Source organism: Amblyraja radiata, chromosome 37 (assembly GCF_010909765.2).
Source record: "Amblyraja radiata isolate CabotCenter1 chromosome 37, sAmbRad1.1.pri, whole genome shotgun sequence".
Lineage (NCBI taxonomy): Eukaryota > Metazoa > Chordata > Chondrichthyes > Rajiformes > Rajidae > Amblyraja > Amblyraja radiata.
The window spans coordinates 21,836,181-21,856,023 of record NC_045992.1 but is presented as its reverse complement, the minus strand read 5'-3'; the positions used below and the strand labels follow the sequence as shown (position 1 = coordinate 21,856,023).

Genomic DNA, 19,843 nt, shown 5'->3' with positions numbered 1-19,843 from the left:
TCCGCAGCCTGGGAGCCCTCATTGGGGACCCCAGAGGAGAAGCTCAGACTGCCAGCCCGCGGCCTGCTTCTACCGCGGGCGTGGCAGGGACTTAACATCAGGAGCGGGGTTCCTCGCCGGGGACCCCTGGAGAGGAGCTTCGACCGCCGGCCCTGCGGTCTGCGGTGCTTCTGGCTGCGGCAGGAACTTTCAATCTTCGACCGCCGGCCTGCGGCCTACACCAACCTGAAGCCGCAGTCTCGGGTAGGGAAGCACCGATTCAGGACTTACCTGGATTTTTACCTTGTCTGCACATCTGGACTCCTGGAGGGTTGAGGTCCAAACCACGGGGGGAAATGTAGGACTGGCCAGATTTTGTGCCTTCCACCAGTGATGAATGCTGTGGTGGATGTTTGTGTTAAATTTTTATTGTGTTTTTCTGTGTTCTTTTCATTGTACCGCTGCTGGCAAATTCACTTCGCTGCACTTTATGAATAAAACTGATTGATTGATTGATTACGATCGGGAATAGTTGAGCTCGCCCAGGGCTCAGGCCATCCTGTGGGCATCCTTTGTCACAGGCTGTAAACCTGTGCTCATCGACATCTTGCTGCTTGTATCATACAGCATGGAAACAGGACCTTTGGCCCAACCTGCCCCATCTACACTAGTCCAGGCTGCCCACATTTAGCCTATATCCCTCTAAACCCTTCCTAACCACGTATCTGTCCAAATGTCTTTTAAATGTTGTGATAGTTTCTGCCTCAACTACCTCCTGACAGCTCGTTCCATATACCCACCACCTTCAGTGTGAAAAAGTTGCCCCTCAGGTTCCTATTAAATCTTACCCCTCTCACCTTAAACCTGGGTCCTCTGGTTGATGAGATACTGCTCGCTGTTTGCACAATGAACGAGAAAGGCTGCATCACAACCCCAGTGAAGTTCGACCCTGAACCCCGCCGCTGTGACATTGGCATGTTCTTCCCGTGACGGTGTGGATTTTCCTAGCGTGTTCCTCCCACATCCTAACCCTGAGGGGTGATAGGTTCATGAGCCATTGTGAGATGCCCCTTGTGTAGATAAGTGGGTGAATCAAGGAGGAAATGATGGGCATGTAAGGATTAAATGGGGTTTGTCTAAATGGGTGCTTGATGCTTGGCACAAGCTTGATGGACCAAAAGGACTATCAGTGCAATAAGTGGCAACACTACATGATCTATTATGAGGCGTCACCTTGATTGGTTCAGTTTAGATATACAGCGCAGGAACAGGCGCTTCGGCAGCAATCCCCGCACACTAATGCTATCCTACACACACTAGGGACAAGTTACAATTTTACCAAGCCAATTAACCTACAAACCTGTACGTCTTGGGAGTGTGGGAGGAAACCGAAGCACCCGGAAAAAAACGGTCACAGGGAGAACAAACAAACTCCATACAGACAGCACGCAGTCAGGATGGAACCCGTGTCCCTGCCACTGTAAAGTAGCAACTCTACCGCTGTGTCACTGTGCTGCCCTTTAATGTGGGGATGGGGGAGGGTGAACAGTGGAATGGCAGTGTTTTGGGCTGGTGGAGTGCTGCAATGGTATCTTCAGGGTCTGTTACTGGGGCAGCACTTAGTGAACTACAACTTCATGACACCAAACAGGAACGGGAGGCATGATGGCACAATGGTAGAGTTGGTGCCTTTTAGCGTCAGAGACCCGGGTTCGATCCCGACCACGGGTGCTGTCTGTACGGAGTTTGTACGTTCTCCCTGTGACCACGTGGGTTTTCTACGGTTGCTCTGGAGTCCTCCCACACTCCAAAGACATGCAGATTTGTAAGTTAATTGGCTTGGGTAAATTGTAAATCGTCCCGTGTGTAGTGTACGGGGTGACTGTTGGTTGGCACAAACTAGGTGGGCCAAGGGCCTGTTTCTGCACTGTATCTCTAAAGTCCGAAATCAAAAGGAATATGTTGTAGAGCAAAGATCACCTCAACAAGATAGCAGCTGGTGAAATAGGCACACGAGGCAAGAAGTGCATTCTGGATTTTAGAGGATGTGCAGTGAATGGATATGGATAACTTGCAGGCAACAGAGATTAGTTTTACTTGGCATCAAGCGAGATACAGACCTGATGGGCCGAAGGGCCTCTGTTGGACTGTTCTATGTACTGGGAGAAGAGGAGGCAATATAATGACACGAAAGGGAGTGCAGGTAGACTTGGACAAGGGCAGCACGGTGGCGCAGTGGTAGAGTTGCTGCCTCACAACGCCAGACACCTGGGTTCGATCCCGATTACAGATGCTGTCCGTTTGTACGTTCTCCCTGTGACCATGTGTGTTTTCTCTGGGTACTACGGTTTCCTCCCACATCCCAAAGACGTGCAGATTTGGAGCTCAATTGGCTTCTGTACATTGCCCTTTGTGTGTAGGTTAGAACTGGAGTACGGGAACCACAGATGCTGGTTGGTTTACACCCAAGATAGACACAAAATGCTGGAGTAACTCAGTGGGACAGGCAGTGTCTAGTGTACTGATTTTTGCTGATCGGCATGGACTCGGTGGGCCGAACGTCCTGTTTTCACGATGATTCTCCAAATAGTCTGAGAATAGATAGAGCTGCATTTTATAGAGACGATGGGGGAGGGGGGGGGGGGAGAGAGGATGCCGACAACAGTTTTGAGAGGAAGAGGTGTGGCTCTGACTGAGGATACTGTTTACAACATTAAGGAAGTTATGCTGAACCTCTTAAAAAAACACTTGCACACCCTCTATAGGAATAGTGTCAAATTCTGGACACTGTATTACAGATGTTCACAGAGCTGTACAGAATAAAAACAGGCTCTTCAGCCCACCTTGTCTATGCCAATTAAGAGGCATTCTGGGCTAGTCCTCTTTGCCTGCATTTGGCCCATATCTCTCCAAACCCTTCCTATTGAACTCTCTTTTGAAAGGCGTAATTGTATCCGCTTCTACAGATTTCTCTGGCAGCCTATTCCACACACGCACTAATCACCCTGATGGGACTGTTTCTATGATTTACCCCTAAACTACAGACCTCCCTGCCATCTCCAACAGTCTGCTGGAAGATTCGGACAATCAAGAGCCTGGAAACGCTCACTGCAAATGCAGTGTGACCTTGAGAGGGAATTTCAAGCAACAAATTGTACATACGGCATTTACTTCAAAAGTCTAAATATTTAATTGTCAATGACTACCACAGCCTCCAGCCTTCTCATCCAATACTCTATGGTTTAATGCAGAAATATTAACATAACATGTAAGAGGCACTTAAGAGCTTAAAAAAGTCTTAACTGAAAGCATCTCTATTCCTGCATGTGTCAGTGTGCACAAAGTGATGTAACGTGCTGGAGCAAATACCATGCACCCGCGCCCCAGTGTGGGTCCCTAGACCACCCCTCCACTGCAGAAGATTTGCCCCCACCCCAGGTGATTTGCCCCCCACGGTACACCTGCCCCTGCCCCTGCCGTGAAGGACACTTGCATTGTCGGAACCAGTAACACTGGCGATGGAACTCTGTGAAGCAGTGTATTACTTCATACCAATGTTGTTGTTTGATTATCAACATAGAACTTCTGTTTAAATTACAATGTCATCCAAATTAATGATTTCCAGGAAGCACATCATTGCCACAAAACAGGACCATCAGGACTTGTCTCCCTTTCCATCCTAGTAGACGATAATTCATAATAAATTACATAACATTACAAAGCTCAAAGCTAGTGGAAAGAGCAAATCTCAGGCAAAAAATTAATGTACATAACAATTGCATCAAGCATCATCATATCAGTCCAGGTTCTTCACATCTGTAGCTCTTCCATCTGCACATAAACAGCACAACTGCTCCTCTTATTTCTTCCCTTTCCTGGCAGATTTCTTCCCACCTTTTTGCGAGTCGCCGCAGTACTTGGCCTCCATGGCAGCCAGGAAGCTGTCCACCTCCTTCTTTCGGTCCTTCTGCCTCTTCTGGAGGATGGAAAGGTTCAAACAAGAACACAGCTGGTGGTTACTCTGCACACGACACGCAGTATTATAGAGGTATTAGAGGTGAGCTCTGCACTCACACCAAACACACGAGCCACTCGCAGATGCTCCCAGCACACTTGCAGAGAACACAAAGTGCTGGAGGAACTCAGTGATTCAGGCAGCATCCATGGAGGGAATGGACAGACAATGTCATGGATCAGAACCCTGCCTCAGACTGATTATCGCAGGGAGGGAAAGCTGGAAAAGTAGGGATGGGACAATGCCTGACAAGTGATAGTGGATGTTTTTTTAGTGAAAGTGATGGAGGTTTTGATTGCAGATCCTTTTGTCTTCTATCATCTCTTGCTTTTATCCAACTATCTGCCCACCCCACGTGTACTATATTTTCTAGCTTGCTCCCCCCCCCACCCTCCCCACCATTACAATCTGTCCGAATAATAACCCCAACACAAAACATTGCTTCTCCATGTCCCATGTTCTCCTGAGAAAGGTTGAACAAGTTAGGGCTTTATTCTTTGGAGCACAGAAGGTTAAGGGGGGACTTGATAGAGGTCTTTAAAATGATGAGAGGGATAGACAGAGTTGACGTGGATAAGCTTTTCCCACTGAGAGTAGGGAAGATTCAAACAAGGAGACATGACTTGAGAATTAAGGGACTGAAGTTTAGGGGTAACATGAGGGGGAACTTCTTTACTCAGAGAGTGGTGGCTGTGTGGAATGAGCTTCCAGTGAAGGTGGTGGAGGCAGGTTCGTTTTTATCATTTAAAAATAAATTGGATAGTTATATGGACGGGAAAGGAATGGAGGGTTATGGTCTGAGCGCAGGTATATGGGACTAGGGGAGAACACGTGTTCGGCACGGACTAGAAGGGTCGAGATGGCCTGTTTCCGTGCTGTAATGGTTATATGGTTATATTATATGGTTATATGGAGATGCTGCCTGGCCCGCTGAGTTACTCCAGCACTGTGTTCTAGTTTCAGCCTGAAGCAGGATATGGTGGAAACATGGCCACAGGGCCTTCCTGTTTGACTCAAGCCTGCTGTCACCAACGATACTGTGACTAATCTCTGACCCAATTCCATATATCTTCTATTTCCCCACAAACCACAACTATGTTCAATTGCAACATTTGTGACAGTGTTTCCTAATTTCTCAGAACTCTGCTCTAGCTTTTAGAGAATAGCCCTAACCCGTGACTCCACAAGCAGCATAATGTTTCAACATAGGTTCGCAATAACATCAGCCAAATCAACCCTTACGTACACAGTAACAGAACACACAAAAGAAAAAGAATGAAGGTTAAAAAAAGGTTGTGATGCACAGATGAGATTGGCATGGAGGCACAGCGGTAGAGTTGCTGCCTTGCAGAGCCAGAGACCCAGGTTCCATCCTGCATTTATGGAGGGGCATAGAGAACTAAGATGGTGAACAGCCGGCAGTAGTTGTGCACGTGGGCACAAATGATATCGGGAAGAAGTGGAAAGAGGTTCTGCAACGTGAGTTCTGAGAGTTTGGAAGACAACTGAAAAGCAGGACAGGGTGGTTATCTCTGGATTGCTTCCAGTACCTCGTGCTAGTGAGGACAGGAACAGGGAGATAGGGGATCTGAATGTGTGGCTGAGGGGCTGGAGCAGGGAGCAAGGATTTCGATTTATAGACCACTGGGATATTTTCTGGGGTAGGGGTGACCTGTACAAAAGGGACAGGTTACACCTTAACTGGAGGGGGACCGACATTCTGGCAGGCAGGTTTGCTAGGGCTACACGTGTGGGTTTAACCTAAATAGTGGGGGGGGGGGGGGGGGGTTAAGGATTGACAAATTGGGAGTATAAAGATGGAGTTGAAGGGGAAGCGAGTACAAGAAAAGTTACAAGACTCCCGACTTATTGGGAAGGAAAGTTCGAGAAGGGATAAGAGAGTAAGGTCAGGGCCAATTGCGAGCGGTGTGAGAGGGGAGGTGAATACCGAGGTCAAAGTGTCATATATGAATGCGTGAAGTATAAGAAATAAAGTGGACGAGCTTGAGGCTCAGTTAGAAATTGGCAAGTATGATGTTGTGGGAATTACAGACATGGCTGCAAGAGGGCCAGGGCTGGGAACTGAATATTCAAGGGTATACCTCCTATCGAAAAGACAGACAGGTGGGCAGAAGGGGTGGGGTTGCTCTATCGGTGAGGAATGAAATTCAATCCCTTGCAAGGGGTGACATTGAAACAGGAGATGTGGAGTCAGTATGGATAGAACTAAGCTATTGTAAGGGTAAAAAGACCCAAATGGGACATGTGCAGGCCCCCAAACAGGAGCCTGGACATAGGGTGCAAGTTGTATCAGGAGTTAAAATTGGCATGTAGTAAAGGTAATGCTACGGTTGTTATGGGAGATTTCAACATGCAGATTGACTGGGAAAATCAGGTTGGTACTGGACCCCAAGAAAGGGAGTTTGTGGAGTGCCTCCGTGATGGAATCTTAGAGCAGCTTGCATTGGAGCCTACCAGGGAGAAGGCAATTCTGCATTTAGTGTTATGTAATGAACTGGATTTGATAAAAGACCTTGAGGTTAAGGAGCCATTAGGTGGTAGTGATTATGGTCATGTTTAATCTACGATTGGAGAGGGAGAAGAGTAGATCGAAGGTGTCAGTGTTACATTTGAATAAAGGGGACTATGGAGCTATGAGAGAGGAGCTGGCCAATGTTGCCCTGAAAGATACCCTAGCAGGGATGACATTGGAACAACAATGGCAGGTGTTTCTGGGAATAATACCGAAGGTGCTGAATCAGTTCAATCCAAAGAGGAAGAAAGATTCCAAGGGGAGTAAGGGGTGACCGTGGCTGACAAGGGACGTTAGTGACAGTATAAAAATAAAAGAGAAGTACAATGTAGCAAAGTTGAGCGGGAAGCAAGAGGATTGGGTAATGTTTAAAGGGCAACATACGATAACTAAAAAGGCAATATGGGGAGAAAAGATGAGGTACGACGGTAAGTTAGCCAAGAATATAAAGTAGGATAGTAAAAGCTTATTTGGGTATGTGAAGAGGAAAAAATTAGTTAAGACCAAAGTTGGACACTTGAAGACCGAAAAAGGTGAATTTATTATGGGGAACAAGGAAATGGCAGATGAGTTGAACAGGTACTTTGGATCCGTCTTCACTAAGGAGGACACAAACAATCTTCGTGATGTACTAGTGGCCAGAGGATCTGGGCTGATGGAGGAACTGAAGGAAATCCACATTAGGCAGGAAATGGTGTTGGATAGACTGATGGGACTGAAGGCTGATAAATCCCCAGGGCCTGATGGTCTGCATCCCAGGGTACTTAAAGAAGTGGCTCTAGAAATCGTGGACGCATTGGTGATAATTTTCTATAGATTCAGGATCAGTTCTTGTGGATTGGAGGGTAACTAATGTTATCCCACTTTTTAAGAAAGGCAGGAGAGACAAAACAGGGAATTATAGACCAGTTAGCCTGACATCGATGGTGGGGAAGATGCTGGAGTCAATTACAAAAGATGAAACAGCGGCACATTTGGATAGCAGTAACCAGATCGGTCTGAGTCAGCATGGATTTACAAAGGGCAAATCATGCTTGACTAATCTTCTGGAATTTTTTGAGGGTGTAACTAGGAAAGTGAACAAGGGAGTGCCAGGGGATGTAGTGTACCTGGACTTTCAGAAAGCATTTGATAAGATCCCACATAGGGGATTAGTGGGCAAAATTAGGGCACATGGTTTGGGGGTAGAGTGCCGACATGGATAGAAAATTGGTTAGCAGACAGGAAACAAAGAGTAGGGATTAACGGGTCCCTTTCAGAATGGCAGGTAGTGACTAGTGGGGTACCACTAGGGTCAGTGCTGGGACCGTAGCTATTTACAATATACATCAATGATTTAAATGAAGGGATTCAAAATAACATTAGCAAATTTGCAGATGACACAAAGCTGGGTGATAGTGTGAACTGTGAGGGGGATGCTATGAGAATGCAGAGTGACTTGGACAGGTTGGATGAGTGGGCAGATGCAGTTTATGGTGGATAAATGTGAAGTTATCCACTTTGGTAGCCAAAAAAGGAAGGCAGATTATTATCTAAATGGTGTCAAGTTGGGAAAGGGGGAAGTACAACAGGATCTGGGGGTCCTTGTTCATCAGTCAATGAAAGTAGACATGCAGGTACAGCAGGCAGTGAAGAAAGCAAATGGCATGTTGGCCTTCATAACAGGAGTTGTGTATAGAAGCAAAAAGGTCCTTTTGCAGTTGTATACGGTCCTAGTGAGACCACACCGAGACAATAGACAACAGGTGCAGGAGTAGGCCATTCGGCCCTTCGAGCCAGCACCGCCATTCAATGTGATCATCCCCAATCAGTACCCCGTTCCTGCCTTCTCCCCATATCCCCTGACTCCGCTATCTTTAAGAGCCCTATCTAGCTCTGGAGTATTGTGTGCAGTTTTGGTCCCCTAATTTGAAGAAGGACATTCTTGCTATTGAAGGAGTGCAGTGTAGGTTTACAAGGTTAATTCCCGGGATGGCGGGACTGTCATATGCTGAGAGAATGGAGCGGCTGGGCTTGTATACTCTGGAGTTTAGAAGGATGAGAGGGTATCTTATTGAAACATATAAGATTATTAAGTGTTTGGACACGCTAGAGGCAGGAAACATGTTCCCGATGTTGGGGGAGTCCAGAACCAGGGGCTATAGTTTAAGAATAAGAGGCAAGCCATTTAGAACAGAGACGAGGAAACACTTTTTCACACAGAGACCCGGGTTCCATCATGACTACGGGTGCTGTCTGTACGGAGTTTGTACGTTCTCCCTGTTACCACGTGGGTTTTCTCCGGGTGCTCCGGTTTCCTCCCACACTCCAAACACGTACAGGTTTGTAAGGCATTGGCTTTGGTACAAATTGCAAATTGTCCCTAGTGTGTAGGATAATGCGAGTTTATTGGGTGATTGCTGGTCGGCACAAACTTGGTGGGTTGAAGGGACGATTTCCATGCTGCATCCCTAAACTAGATTAAAGATGAATAATTCCAGTAAACTGTGAACCTAGAAAATTACAGCGCAGAATCATGCCTGCAGCAAATAATATCTGTGCCAAACACGATACCAAATGAATTCATCTCTTCTGCCTGTAAATGACCCATATCCCCTCCATTCCCTGCACATCTGCATGTCCATCTAAAAGCCACTAAAACACCACGATCATATCTGCTCCCATCACCAACCTTGGCAACGCATTCCAGGCACCCACCAGCCTCTTCTGTAAAAAAATAAGTTTACAAAAGAATCTTGCCCTGCACATCTCCTTTAAACGTTGCCTCTGTCGCTTTGATGCTTTGCTTCTATTATTTGACATTTCACCCTTGAGAAGAAGGTTCAGACTTTGTATGCCTTTAATAATTTTATAAACTTACATCAGGTCTCCCCTCAGCTTCCAATACCCCAAAAAAAAGTTTGTCCAAACTCTCCTTTTAGTGGCACAGCTGGTAGAGCTACCAGAGAGCTGGGCCTGATCCTACCAGAGAGCTGGGCCTGATCCTAACTTCAGATATTGTCTGTAGTTTGCACGTTCCCTGTGACTACATGGGTTTTCTCAGGGTGCTCCAGCTTCCTCCCACAGCCCAAAGACACATGGATTTGTAGGTCAAATGGCTTCTGTAAACTGGCCCTAGTGTGTAGAGAGTGGATGAGAACATGGGATAACATAGAAATAGTGTTAACGGGTATTCGATGGTCAGCGTAGACTCAGCGAGCCAAAGGGCCGGTTTCTATGCTGTATCTCTAGACGAAGCTCTCTAATCCAGGCAGCATCCTAGTAAACATCTTCTGCACTCCCTACAAACCCTCCACATCCTTCCTGTAATGGGGTGACCAGGACTGCTCGCAATACTTCAAATGTTTCATTGCATGCAATACTCTAATCCTTTGTGGCTACTATTGCAACGTTTAACAAACATTTAGATAGGTACATGGATAGCATAGGTTGAGAGGGGTATTGACCAAACACAGGCTGGTGGGACTAGTGTAAGTGAGCTTGTTCTAATTTACAAAGGAGGAAGGCTTAACGATGTGTAAGGTGTGTGAGAGGCTTAAAGGGGGTGAACAGGGACAATTAATTTCCTTTACGTGGGAACATTACATGCCAACGTTTAAGAAACATTTGGACAGGTACATGGATACAGGTTTAGAGGGATATGGACCAAAAGCAGGCATGTGGGACAAGTAGATTGGACATGTTGGTCGGCATGGGCAAGTTGGGCCTAAGGGCCTTTTTCCACTGTATTATTCTTAGACCAACCAAAGTCCTATAAAGATACATCATCACTTCCTGACACTTATACTCAATGCCCCAACCAATGAAGCCAAGCACAACATATGCCTTCTTTAGCATGATCTAGAATATAGAAACAACATGATCCATCCACCAGCCCTCTAGAACTTATCCGTGACCACCCATGGCTCACAATGAGACAAAAGTCTCTGCAAGAGCTGCAGCAATTTACTTAGTGTGTAGGATAGTGTTAGTGTTACGGGTGATCAGTATTTGGCACAAAATCAATGGGCCAAAGGGCGTGTTTCTTTACAGTATCTCTAAAGTCCAAAAGTCTAAAGTTGTGAAAGATATTGGTGATGCCGCATTTATGAATGAAACTGAATGAATGAATGAGACATTATCAATAGCTTTATTTAGAGTATTGTATTCTGTTTTGGCCACCTTGCTGTGGGAAAGATGCCATTAATCTGGAACGAGTGCAGAGAAGACTTAGAAGGGATGTTGCCAGGGCCTGAGCCTATAGGCAGAGGCTGGGCAGGCTCAGACTTTAATCCTTGAAGAGCCGGAGGCTGAGGGGTGACCTTAAGGAGGTGTATAAAATCACAAGAGAAATAGGGTGAATGCACAGTTTTACTTTACCTAGAGTAGTGGAATCAAGAACATGAGGACTAACGGGCCTGTCCCACTTATGCAGCTTTTTTGGCGACTGCCGGCACCCGTCATAGGTCGCAACAGGTCACAGAAAATTTTCAACATGTTGAAAATCCAGCGGCGACCAGAACAAGGTATGACTCTTTGGGCGACTACTCACGACCATACAGGTTTCACCCAGCGACATGTCGCCAGGGTGTCGCCTGTATGGTCGTGAGTAGTCTCCTCAGTCGCCCAAAGAGTCGTAGTGTCTTTCTGGTCGCCGCTGAATTTTCAACATGTTGAACATTTTCGCCGACCTGCAACAACCTATGACGGGTACTGGAAGTCGCCGAAAAAAATCGCGTAAGTGGTACAGGCCCATAAGGGTTAAGGCGAGAGGGGAAAGATTTAATAGGAACTGAAGGGCAACCTTTCCATTTAGAGGGTGGTGGAATTATCAGACTTTTAGTAATATAGATGAAGGGCTTCAATAAAATGAATGCTCAGTCTTTTTTCCTAGAGTAAGGGAGTTCACAAATAGAGGAGAGAGGTTTAAGTTGAGGGAGGAAAGATTTAAAAGGAACCCGAGGGACAATTTCTCACACTGGGTGTGTGGAACAGGCTTCCAGAAGACGCTGGAGAGGGCAGTACAATTTCAATGTTTAACAGATATTTAGACAGACACGGAGTGGAATGTTTATGGGGATACAGTCCAAATCAGGCAAATGGGGCAAGCTCGGGTGGACAACTTGGTCAGCATGGATGAGTTGGGCCAAATGGCCTGTCTCCATGCTGGGAATTCTATGACTCTGAGGCAAGTATCCCATACGCCACCATTACCACCTAATCTAACTATGCTGCCACCTTCTGGGATCTTTGGACTTGTACTGTTCTTTTATTCCTCAACAGTCATAAGATCATAAGACACAGGAGCAACATTAGGCAATTTTGATCATTGCTGATCTATTTCCCTCTCATCCCCATTCTTTTGCCTTCGCACTGTAACTTTTGACACCCTTATTCATCGAGAACGAGCCTTAAAAATACCCAATGACGGCCTCCATAGCTTTCAATGGCAATGAAATACAGATTCACCACCCTCCGACTAAAGAAATACCACCTCATGGCCAGTCTAAAGGTATGTCCTTTTATTCTGAAGCTGTACCCTCTGGTCCGAGACTCTCCCACTAGTGGAAACATCTTCTCCACATCCACTCTATCTACGCCTTTCATTACTTGGTAGGTTTCAACGAGATTTCCCCCTCATCCTTCTCAACTCAACCAGAAAAGGCCTCCTTTATTCTGCCAGTCAGCCAATCTTCTAACCATGCTTAGTTCCTTTGCAAATGACGCCATAAATGGTGGAGTCCCAGGCAGTGACGAAGTGATACAGCAGGATTTAGATTAGCTGTACATTTGGGCAGAAAATGTCAGGCGAGGTTTAATCCAAGCAAGTGTGAAGAGTTGCACTTTGGAGGTCGGTTAAGTCATACAGTGTGAAAACAGGTCAAGGTGGCGCAGCGGTAGAGTTGCTGCCTTACAGCGAATTCAGTGCCAGAGACCCGGGTTCGATCCTGGCTACGGGTGCTGTCTGTACAGAGTTTGTACGTTCTCCCCGTGATTTACGTGGGTTTTCTCCGAGATCATCGGTTTCCTACCACACTTCAAAGATGTACAGGTTTGTACGTTAATTGGCTTGGTAAATGTACAAATTGCCCTAGTGGGTATAGTGTTAATGTGCGGGGTTCGCTGGTTGGCGCAGGTTTGATCCCGGTGAGCCGAAGGGCCTGTTTCTGCGCTGTTTCTCTAAACTAAACTTTAAAAAAATGTTTTTAACTTGCCCACGCCGACCAACATGCCCCATCTACACTAGTCCCACCTGTCTGTGTTTGGCCCATATCCCTCTAAACCTGTCCTATCCATGTACCTGTCCAAATGTCTTTTAAACATTGTGATAGTAACTGCCTCAACCTCCACCTCCTCATTCCATTCTATTATATCTTTTTACCCCCTCACCCTAAATCTGTGTCCCGTGATTCCCCTACATTGGGTAAAAGGCTGTGCATTTACCCTAGCTATGTCTCTATAAGATCACCCCTCATCCTCCTGCACTCCAAGGAATAAAGTCCTAGGCTGCTCAACCTCTCCCTATAGCTCAGGCTCTTCAGTTCTGGCAACATCCTCATAAATCTTCACTGCACCCTTTCCAGGTTAACAACATCTTTCCAAAACTAAACAATACTATAAATGTGGCCTCCGTGTCTTTAATACTCTGACTGATGAAGGCCAATGTGCCAAAAGCCTTCTTGACCACCCCAACTACCCGTGACGCCACTTTCAAGGAACTATGTACCTACACTCCTAGATCCCTCTGCTCCACAATACTCCCCAGGTCCCTGCCATAAACAGTGTAAGTCCTGCCCATGTTATACTTCCCAAAAAACAACAACGTGCACTTCTCAATATTAAACTTCACAATAGGTATACAGTTAATAGGAAGATGCTTCACAGCATTGATGTACAGAGGGATCTTGGGGTCTCTGAAAGTGCCAACTAAAGTAGACTAGAGTGGCAAAAGTGGCATGTGCTATACTTACCTTCAATCGGTTGAGGCATGAAGTATAAGAAATCATGTTTCAGCTTCATAAAACTTTGGTTAGGTTGCAACTGGAGTATTACGTGCAGTTCTGGTTGCCTCCTTACAGGAAGAATGTGGTGGCTTTGGAGAGGCTGCAGAAGAGGTTTACCTGAAGGCTGCCTGGATTAGAGGGTATTGGCTACAAAGAGACATTGGGCAGACTGGGATTGTTTTCTCTGGAGTGTTAAAGGGGAGATGTGATAGAAGTATATAAAATTATGAGAGGCACAGATAGGTTAGACAAGCAGAAGAAACCAGCCAATTTCCATCTACCAATACTATCCGCTGCCTTGCAGAGCTGGTCCTTACCCGCAACAACTTCTCCTTTGGCTCCCTCCAAATCCAAGGCACAGCTAAGGGCACTCGCATGGGCCCCAGCAGTGCTGCCTCTTTGTAGGACGTTGAACAATCCCTGTTCCATGTGTACACTGGCCCTATCCCCGAACTCTACCTCCGCTACATTGACTGTATTGGTGCTACCTCCTGCACCCATGCAGAACTCACTGACTTCATCAACTTCACCACTAATTTCCATCCGGCACTCAAATTCACTTGGCCCATCTCCAACATCTCCCAGCCGTTTCTAGATCTAACCGTCTCCATCACAGGAAATAGCCTATTGACCGACATCTACCACAAACCTACTGATTCCCATAGCTATCTTGACAACACTTCTTCCCACCCTGCTTCCAGTAAAAACTCGATCCCCTACTCCCAATTCCTCTGTCTACGCCGCATCTGCGCTCAGGATGAGGTGTTCCATACCAGGGCATCGGAGAGGTCTTCATTCTTGAGGAAACGGGGGTTCCCCTCTTCCATTATAGATGAGGCTCTCACCAGGGTCTCCTCGATATCACGTCCCTCCGCTTTTGCTCCCCCTCCCCCCTCTCGTAACAAGGACAGAGTCCCCCTGGTCCTCATCTTCCCATCTCCATCCCTTTCTGCATTCCGTAGAGACCGTTTCCTCTGAAACTCCCTGGTCAACTCGTCCCTTCCCATCCAAATCATCCCCATCCCAGGTACTTTCCCCTGCAACCGCAGGAAATGCCACATCTGTTCCTTTACCTCCCTCCTCGACTTCATCCAAGGTCTTTCCAGGTGAGGCAGAGGTTCACTTGCACCTCCTCCAACCTCATCTACTGTATCCGCTGTTCCAGGTGTCAACTTCTCTACATCTGCGAGACCAAGCGCAGGCTCGGCGATCGTTTCGCTGAATACCTCCGCTCAGTCCGTCTTAACCTACCTCATCTCCAGGTGGCGCAGCACTTCAACTCCGCCTCCCATTTCCAGCTGACCTTTCTATCCTGGGCCTCCTCCATTGTCAGAGTGAGGCCCAGTACAAATTGGAAGAGCAGCATCTCATATTTTGCTTGGGTAGCTTACACCCCAGCGGTGTGAACATTGACTTCTCGAACTTCAGATAGCCCTTGCTTTCTCTCTCTCCAGCCCCTTCCCCTTTCCAGTTCTCCCACTAGTCTTACTGTCTCTGACTACATTCTATCTTTGTCCCGCCCCCTCCCCTGACATCAGTTCTGAAGAAGGGTCTCGACCCAAAACGTCACCCATTCCTTCCCTCCAGAGATGCTGCCTGACCCGCTGAGTTATTCCAGCATTTTGTGTCTACTTTTGATTTAAACGAGCATCTGCAGTTCTTTCCTACACAGAAGAAAGTTTCCACAGGTTGGAAATGACAAAGACTAGAGGGCATAGCTTCAAGGTGAGAAGGGAGAAGTTTAAAAGGGATGTGCGGGGCAAGTTTATTTTGTACACACTGGAAGGCACTGTCAGAGATGGTGGGTGGAGGCAGATATGAGAGTGTTGTTTAAGAAGCTTTTAGAGAGGCACAATGATATGCAGGTAATGAATCACGTTCAGGTACAGGAGATCATGTTTAGCACAGACAATGTGAACTGAAGTGTCTGCTCCTGTGCTGCACTGTTCAATGTTCACCAGGCCTTGGGGAGAAGGTACACAAAATTGCTGGAGGAACTCAGCGGGTGCAGCAGCATCTATGGAGCGAAGGAAATAGGCGACGTTTCGGGCCGAAACCCTTCTTCAGACGAGATATCCGCCTGTAAATCCACTAAACCATCTATTTCCTCTCCTATATATTAATGGTGTTCTGGAATTTCATCTCCCTATCCCATGAATTATCGAGCTACCAAGTCCTGCTCAGTGAAAGCAGATGAGAAGTATTCAGTTTCGATCTCACCTCTATGCTGTGGTGCAATACACAGATTGTCATTTTGTCTAATGCTCCCTCGTCTTCCCTCCAATTAACCTCCTGGCCTTTATATTATACTAGACTAAGTGGGACCCGTTGGGTCCCTGCATCACATGGGAGGGCTGGTCATCAACGCAATATTCCACCTCTCCACCAATTCCAATATTGCTCGCCAGTGTGGGGGGAGGGGGGGATTTCTGTTGCGCTAGTATGGGTGTTGTGGGCCGAAGGTACTGGTTTACCAAGTTGGCTGCAGCCACCCGACAACCAAAATTCATTTTATGAACACAAACTTTTTAAAAAGGCGAGGCAAACAATTGGGCAGCAGCCACTTTACAGCCGCATCGAGGGGACTCACCGTGGAGTTGACGTGCGTTCAGTGTTATTCACAGCTCAAAGAGCCATGACCCTCTCGCTTCCTGGGTCTGGCAGAGACTGAGCGAGGGACTATACTTCCGGGTTTTATAGTCCCTCCCCCCTGCTGCCAGCGGGGGCAGCAGAGAGAATGGGGATTTTTTAAACAACATTAATATCTCTCTGATTTTTCATCAATGGGAAAAATCCCCCGGTCCCAGAAGGCGGAGGGGGGCTCTGAGAGAGGTGGCCAAGAATGACGGCCGTAGGTGGCGGCGTTCTCTCAGAAATCGCAGCACAGTGGGCCAAAAGCGGTCAAGATCAGACTTTTAGTAATATATACTAGACTTAGTGGGCCCATGTTCACACGGGAGGGCTGGTCCCCCAACGCAATATTCCACCTCTCCACCAATTCCAATATTGGTGGCCAGTGGGGGGGCTTTCTGGAGTGCTGGTATGGGTTCTTGAGGTGGCAGCTCAGTCCCTCAAGCCTGATCTGCTGGCAGCTCACTCACGGCTGGTGGGCTGGCAGTTGACTCATGACTATTCCTTGAAATTCCATTTCAAGCAGTGTGCAAGGCCATCAAATTCAAATCCATGTTCCGACCATTTCAAGCAGGGTGCAAGGCCACCGAATTCAAGTGCAGTTTCATACCACTTCAAGCCGGATCCAAGGCCACCAAATTCCAGTGCAGTTTCATACCACTTTCAGCAGGGTGCAAGTCCACCAAATTCAGTGCAGTTTCATACCACTTCAAGCAGGGTGCAAGGCCGCCAAATTCAAGTGTTCAAATGTAATTAGAAACGGGAATAGTGCCGGAGGATTGGCGTACTGCGCATGTTGTTCCATTGTTTAAAAAGGGGTCTAAGAGTAAACCTAGCAATTATAGACCTGTTAGTTTGATGTCAGTGGTGGGCAAATTAATGGAAAGAATACTTAGAGATAATATATATAAGCATCTGGATAAACAGGGTCTGATTAGGAACAGTCAACATGGATTTGTGCCTGGAAGGTCATGTTTAACTAATCTTCTTGAATTTTTTGAAGATGTTACTCGGGAAATTGATGAGGGTAAAGCAGTGGATGTTATGTGTATGGACTTCAGTAAGGCCTTTGACAAGGTTCCTCATGGAAGGTTGGTTTACAAAGGTTCAATGGTTGGGTATTAATGGTGGAGTAGCAAGATGGATTCAACAGTGGCTGAATGGGAGATGCCAGAGAGTAATGGTGGATGGTTGTTTGTCAAGTTGGAGGCCAGTGACGAGTGGGGTGCCACAGGGATCTGTGTTGGGTCCACTGTTGTTTGTCATGTACATCAATGATCTGGACGATGGTGTGGTAAATTGGATTAGTAAGTATGCAGATGATACTAAGATAGGTGGGGTTGCGGGTAATGAAGTAGAGTTTCAAAGTCTACAGAGAGATTTATGCCAGTTGGAAGAGGGGGCTGAAAGATGGCAGATGGAGTTTAATGCTGATAAGTGTGAGGTGCTACATCTTGGCAGGACAAATCAAAATAGGACGTAAAAAAAAAAAATTGGATAGTTATGTGGATGGGAAAGGAATGGAGGGTTATGGTCTGAGCGCAGGTATATGGGACTAGGGGAGATTATGTGTTCGGCACGGACTAGAAGAGTCGAGATGGCCTGTTTCCGTGCTGTAATTGTTATATGGTTGTAAGTGCAGTTTCATTCCATTTCAAGCAGGGTCCAAGGCCACCAAATTCAAATGCAGCTTCATACCATTTCATGCAGGGTGAAACCACCATAAAACCACACAAAGCACCAAACTCACAGTTCAGTAGACATTCAGTGTGTTCAGTTGATTCACAGCTCAGACAGAGTCATGACCTCTCCCTCCCCCATCATGCAGAGACTGAGCCACACCCACACTTCCGGGTTTCATAACCCCTCCCCCCGGAAAAGGTGTGGCTTTCAGGGCGTGATTGACAGGAGAGTCTCAACATTTTTTAAACACTAATAACACTTTTATTTTTCATTGATGGGAAGAATTCTCTGCACCTGCTCAGCGGAGGGGGGACTGATTAAGATGGCCATAAATCACAGCCGTAAGTGGTAGTGTTTTATCTAAAATCAATATACAGTGCAAACAGGAAGTAAGTGCATTTGCAGTAGTGCCTTTTAACTTCAAGCCAAATCACCCAAGCCGCCATTTACAGTAAGTAGTGCCTTTCAACTTCATGCCACCATTTGCAGTTAGTAATGCCTTTCAACTTCAAGCCAAAGCACCCAAGCCACCATTTGCAGTAAGTAGTGCCATTCAAGCCAAAGCACCCAAGCCACCATTTGCAGTAAGTAGTGCCTTTCAACTTTAAACAAAAGCTCCCAAGCCACCATTTGCAGTAAATAGTGCAATTCAATTTCAAGCCAAAGCACCCAAGCCACCATTTGCAGTAAGTAGTGCCTTTCAACCTCAAGCAAAAGCACCAAAGCCACCATTTGCAGTAAGTAGTGCCTTTCAACTTCAAGCAAAGCACCCAAGATACCATTTGCAGTAAGTAGTGCCTTTCAACTGCAAGCCAAAGCACCTAAGTCACCATTTGCAGTAAGTAGTGCCTTTCAACTTCATGCCACCATTTCCAGTAAGTAGTGCCTTTCAATTTCAAGCCAAAGCACCCAAGCCACCATGTGCAGTAATTAGTGCCTTTCAACTTCAAGCCAAAGCACCCAAGTCACCATTTGCAGTAAGTAGTGCCTTTCAACTGCATGCCACCATTTGCAGTAAGAAGTGCCTTTCAACTTCAAGCCAAAGCACCCAAACAACCATTTGCAGGCTGTGCCTTTTTACTTCAAACAACCCATATTTTCATGTTCAAACCACATTAAGGGTACTCACAGTTGTGTAGACATTTGTTCAGTGTTATTCAGAGCTCATAGAGACGTGACCCTTGGCTTCATCCACCTTGCAGAGACTTTGAGGCACACCACTTCCTGGTTTTATAGTCCCTCCCCCTCCCTCCAGCAGGTGCAGCAGAGAGAATGGTAATTTTTTTTAAACTTCAAGCCAAATCACCCAAGCCATCATTTGCAGTAAGTAGTTCCTTTCAACTTCAAGCCAAAGCACCCAAGCCACCATTTGCAGTAAGTAGTGCTTTTCAACTTCAAGCCAAAGCACCCAGGCCACCATTTGCAGCAAGTAGTGCCTTTCAACTTCAAGCCATAACACCCAACCCACCATTTGCAGTAAGCAGTGCCTTTCAACTTCAAGCCAAAGCTCCCAAGCCACCATTTGCTGTAAGTATTGTCTTTCAACTTCAAGCCAAAGCACCCAAGCAACCATTTGCAGGCTGTGCCTTTTTACTTCAAACAAACCATATTTTAATTTTCAAACCACATTAAGGATACTCACAGTTGTGTAGACATTTGTTCAGTGTTATTCAGAGCTCATAGAGACGTGACCCTTGGCTTCATCCACCTTGCAGACTGTGAGGTACACCACTTCCTGGTTTAATAGTCCCTCCCCCTCCCTCCAGCAGGTGCAGCAGAGAGAATGGAGATTTTTTTAAACTTCAAGCCAAAGCTCCCAAGCCATCATTTGCAGTAAGTAGTGCCTTTCAACTTTAAACAAAAGCTCCCAAGCCACCATTTGCAGTAAATAGTGCTATCCAACTTCAAGCCAAAGCACCCGCCACCATTTGCAATAAGTGCCTTTCAACTTCAAGACAAATCACCCGCCATCATTTGCAGTAAGTAGTGCCTTTCAACTTCAAGCCAAAGCACCCAAGC

At 46.5% G+C, this 19,843-nt stretch overlaps 1 protein-coding gene across 1 annotated transcript in view; it reads right to left on the bottom strand.

Annotated features, from left to right (window-relative positions):
• Positions 1-3,145: 3,145 nt before the first annotated feature.
• The window catches only part of dnajc9 (DnaJ heat shock protein family (Hsp40) member C9), a 40,881-nt gene continuing 24,183 nt past the window's right edge, over positions 3,146-19,843 (bottom strand). Inside the window, exon 6 of the mRNA XM_033012442.1 lies at positions 3,146-3,955. Coding sequence (XP_032868333.1) covers positions 3,839-3,955 — 117 coding nt within the window. The 3' untranslated portion in view covers positions 3,146-3,838. The remainder of the gene's footprint in view (positions 3,956-19,843) is intronic.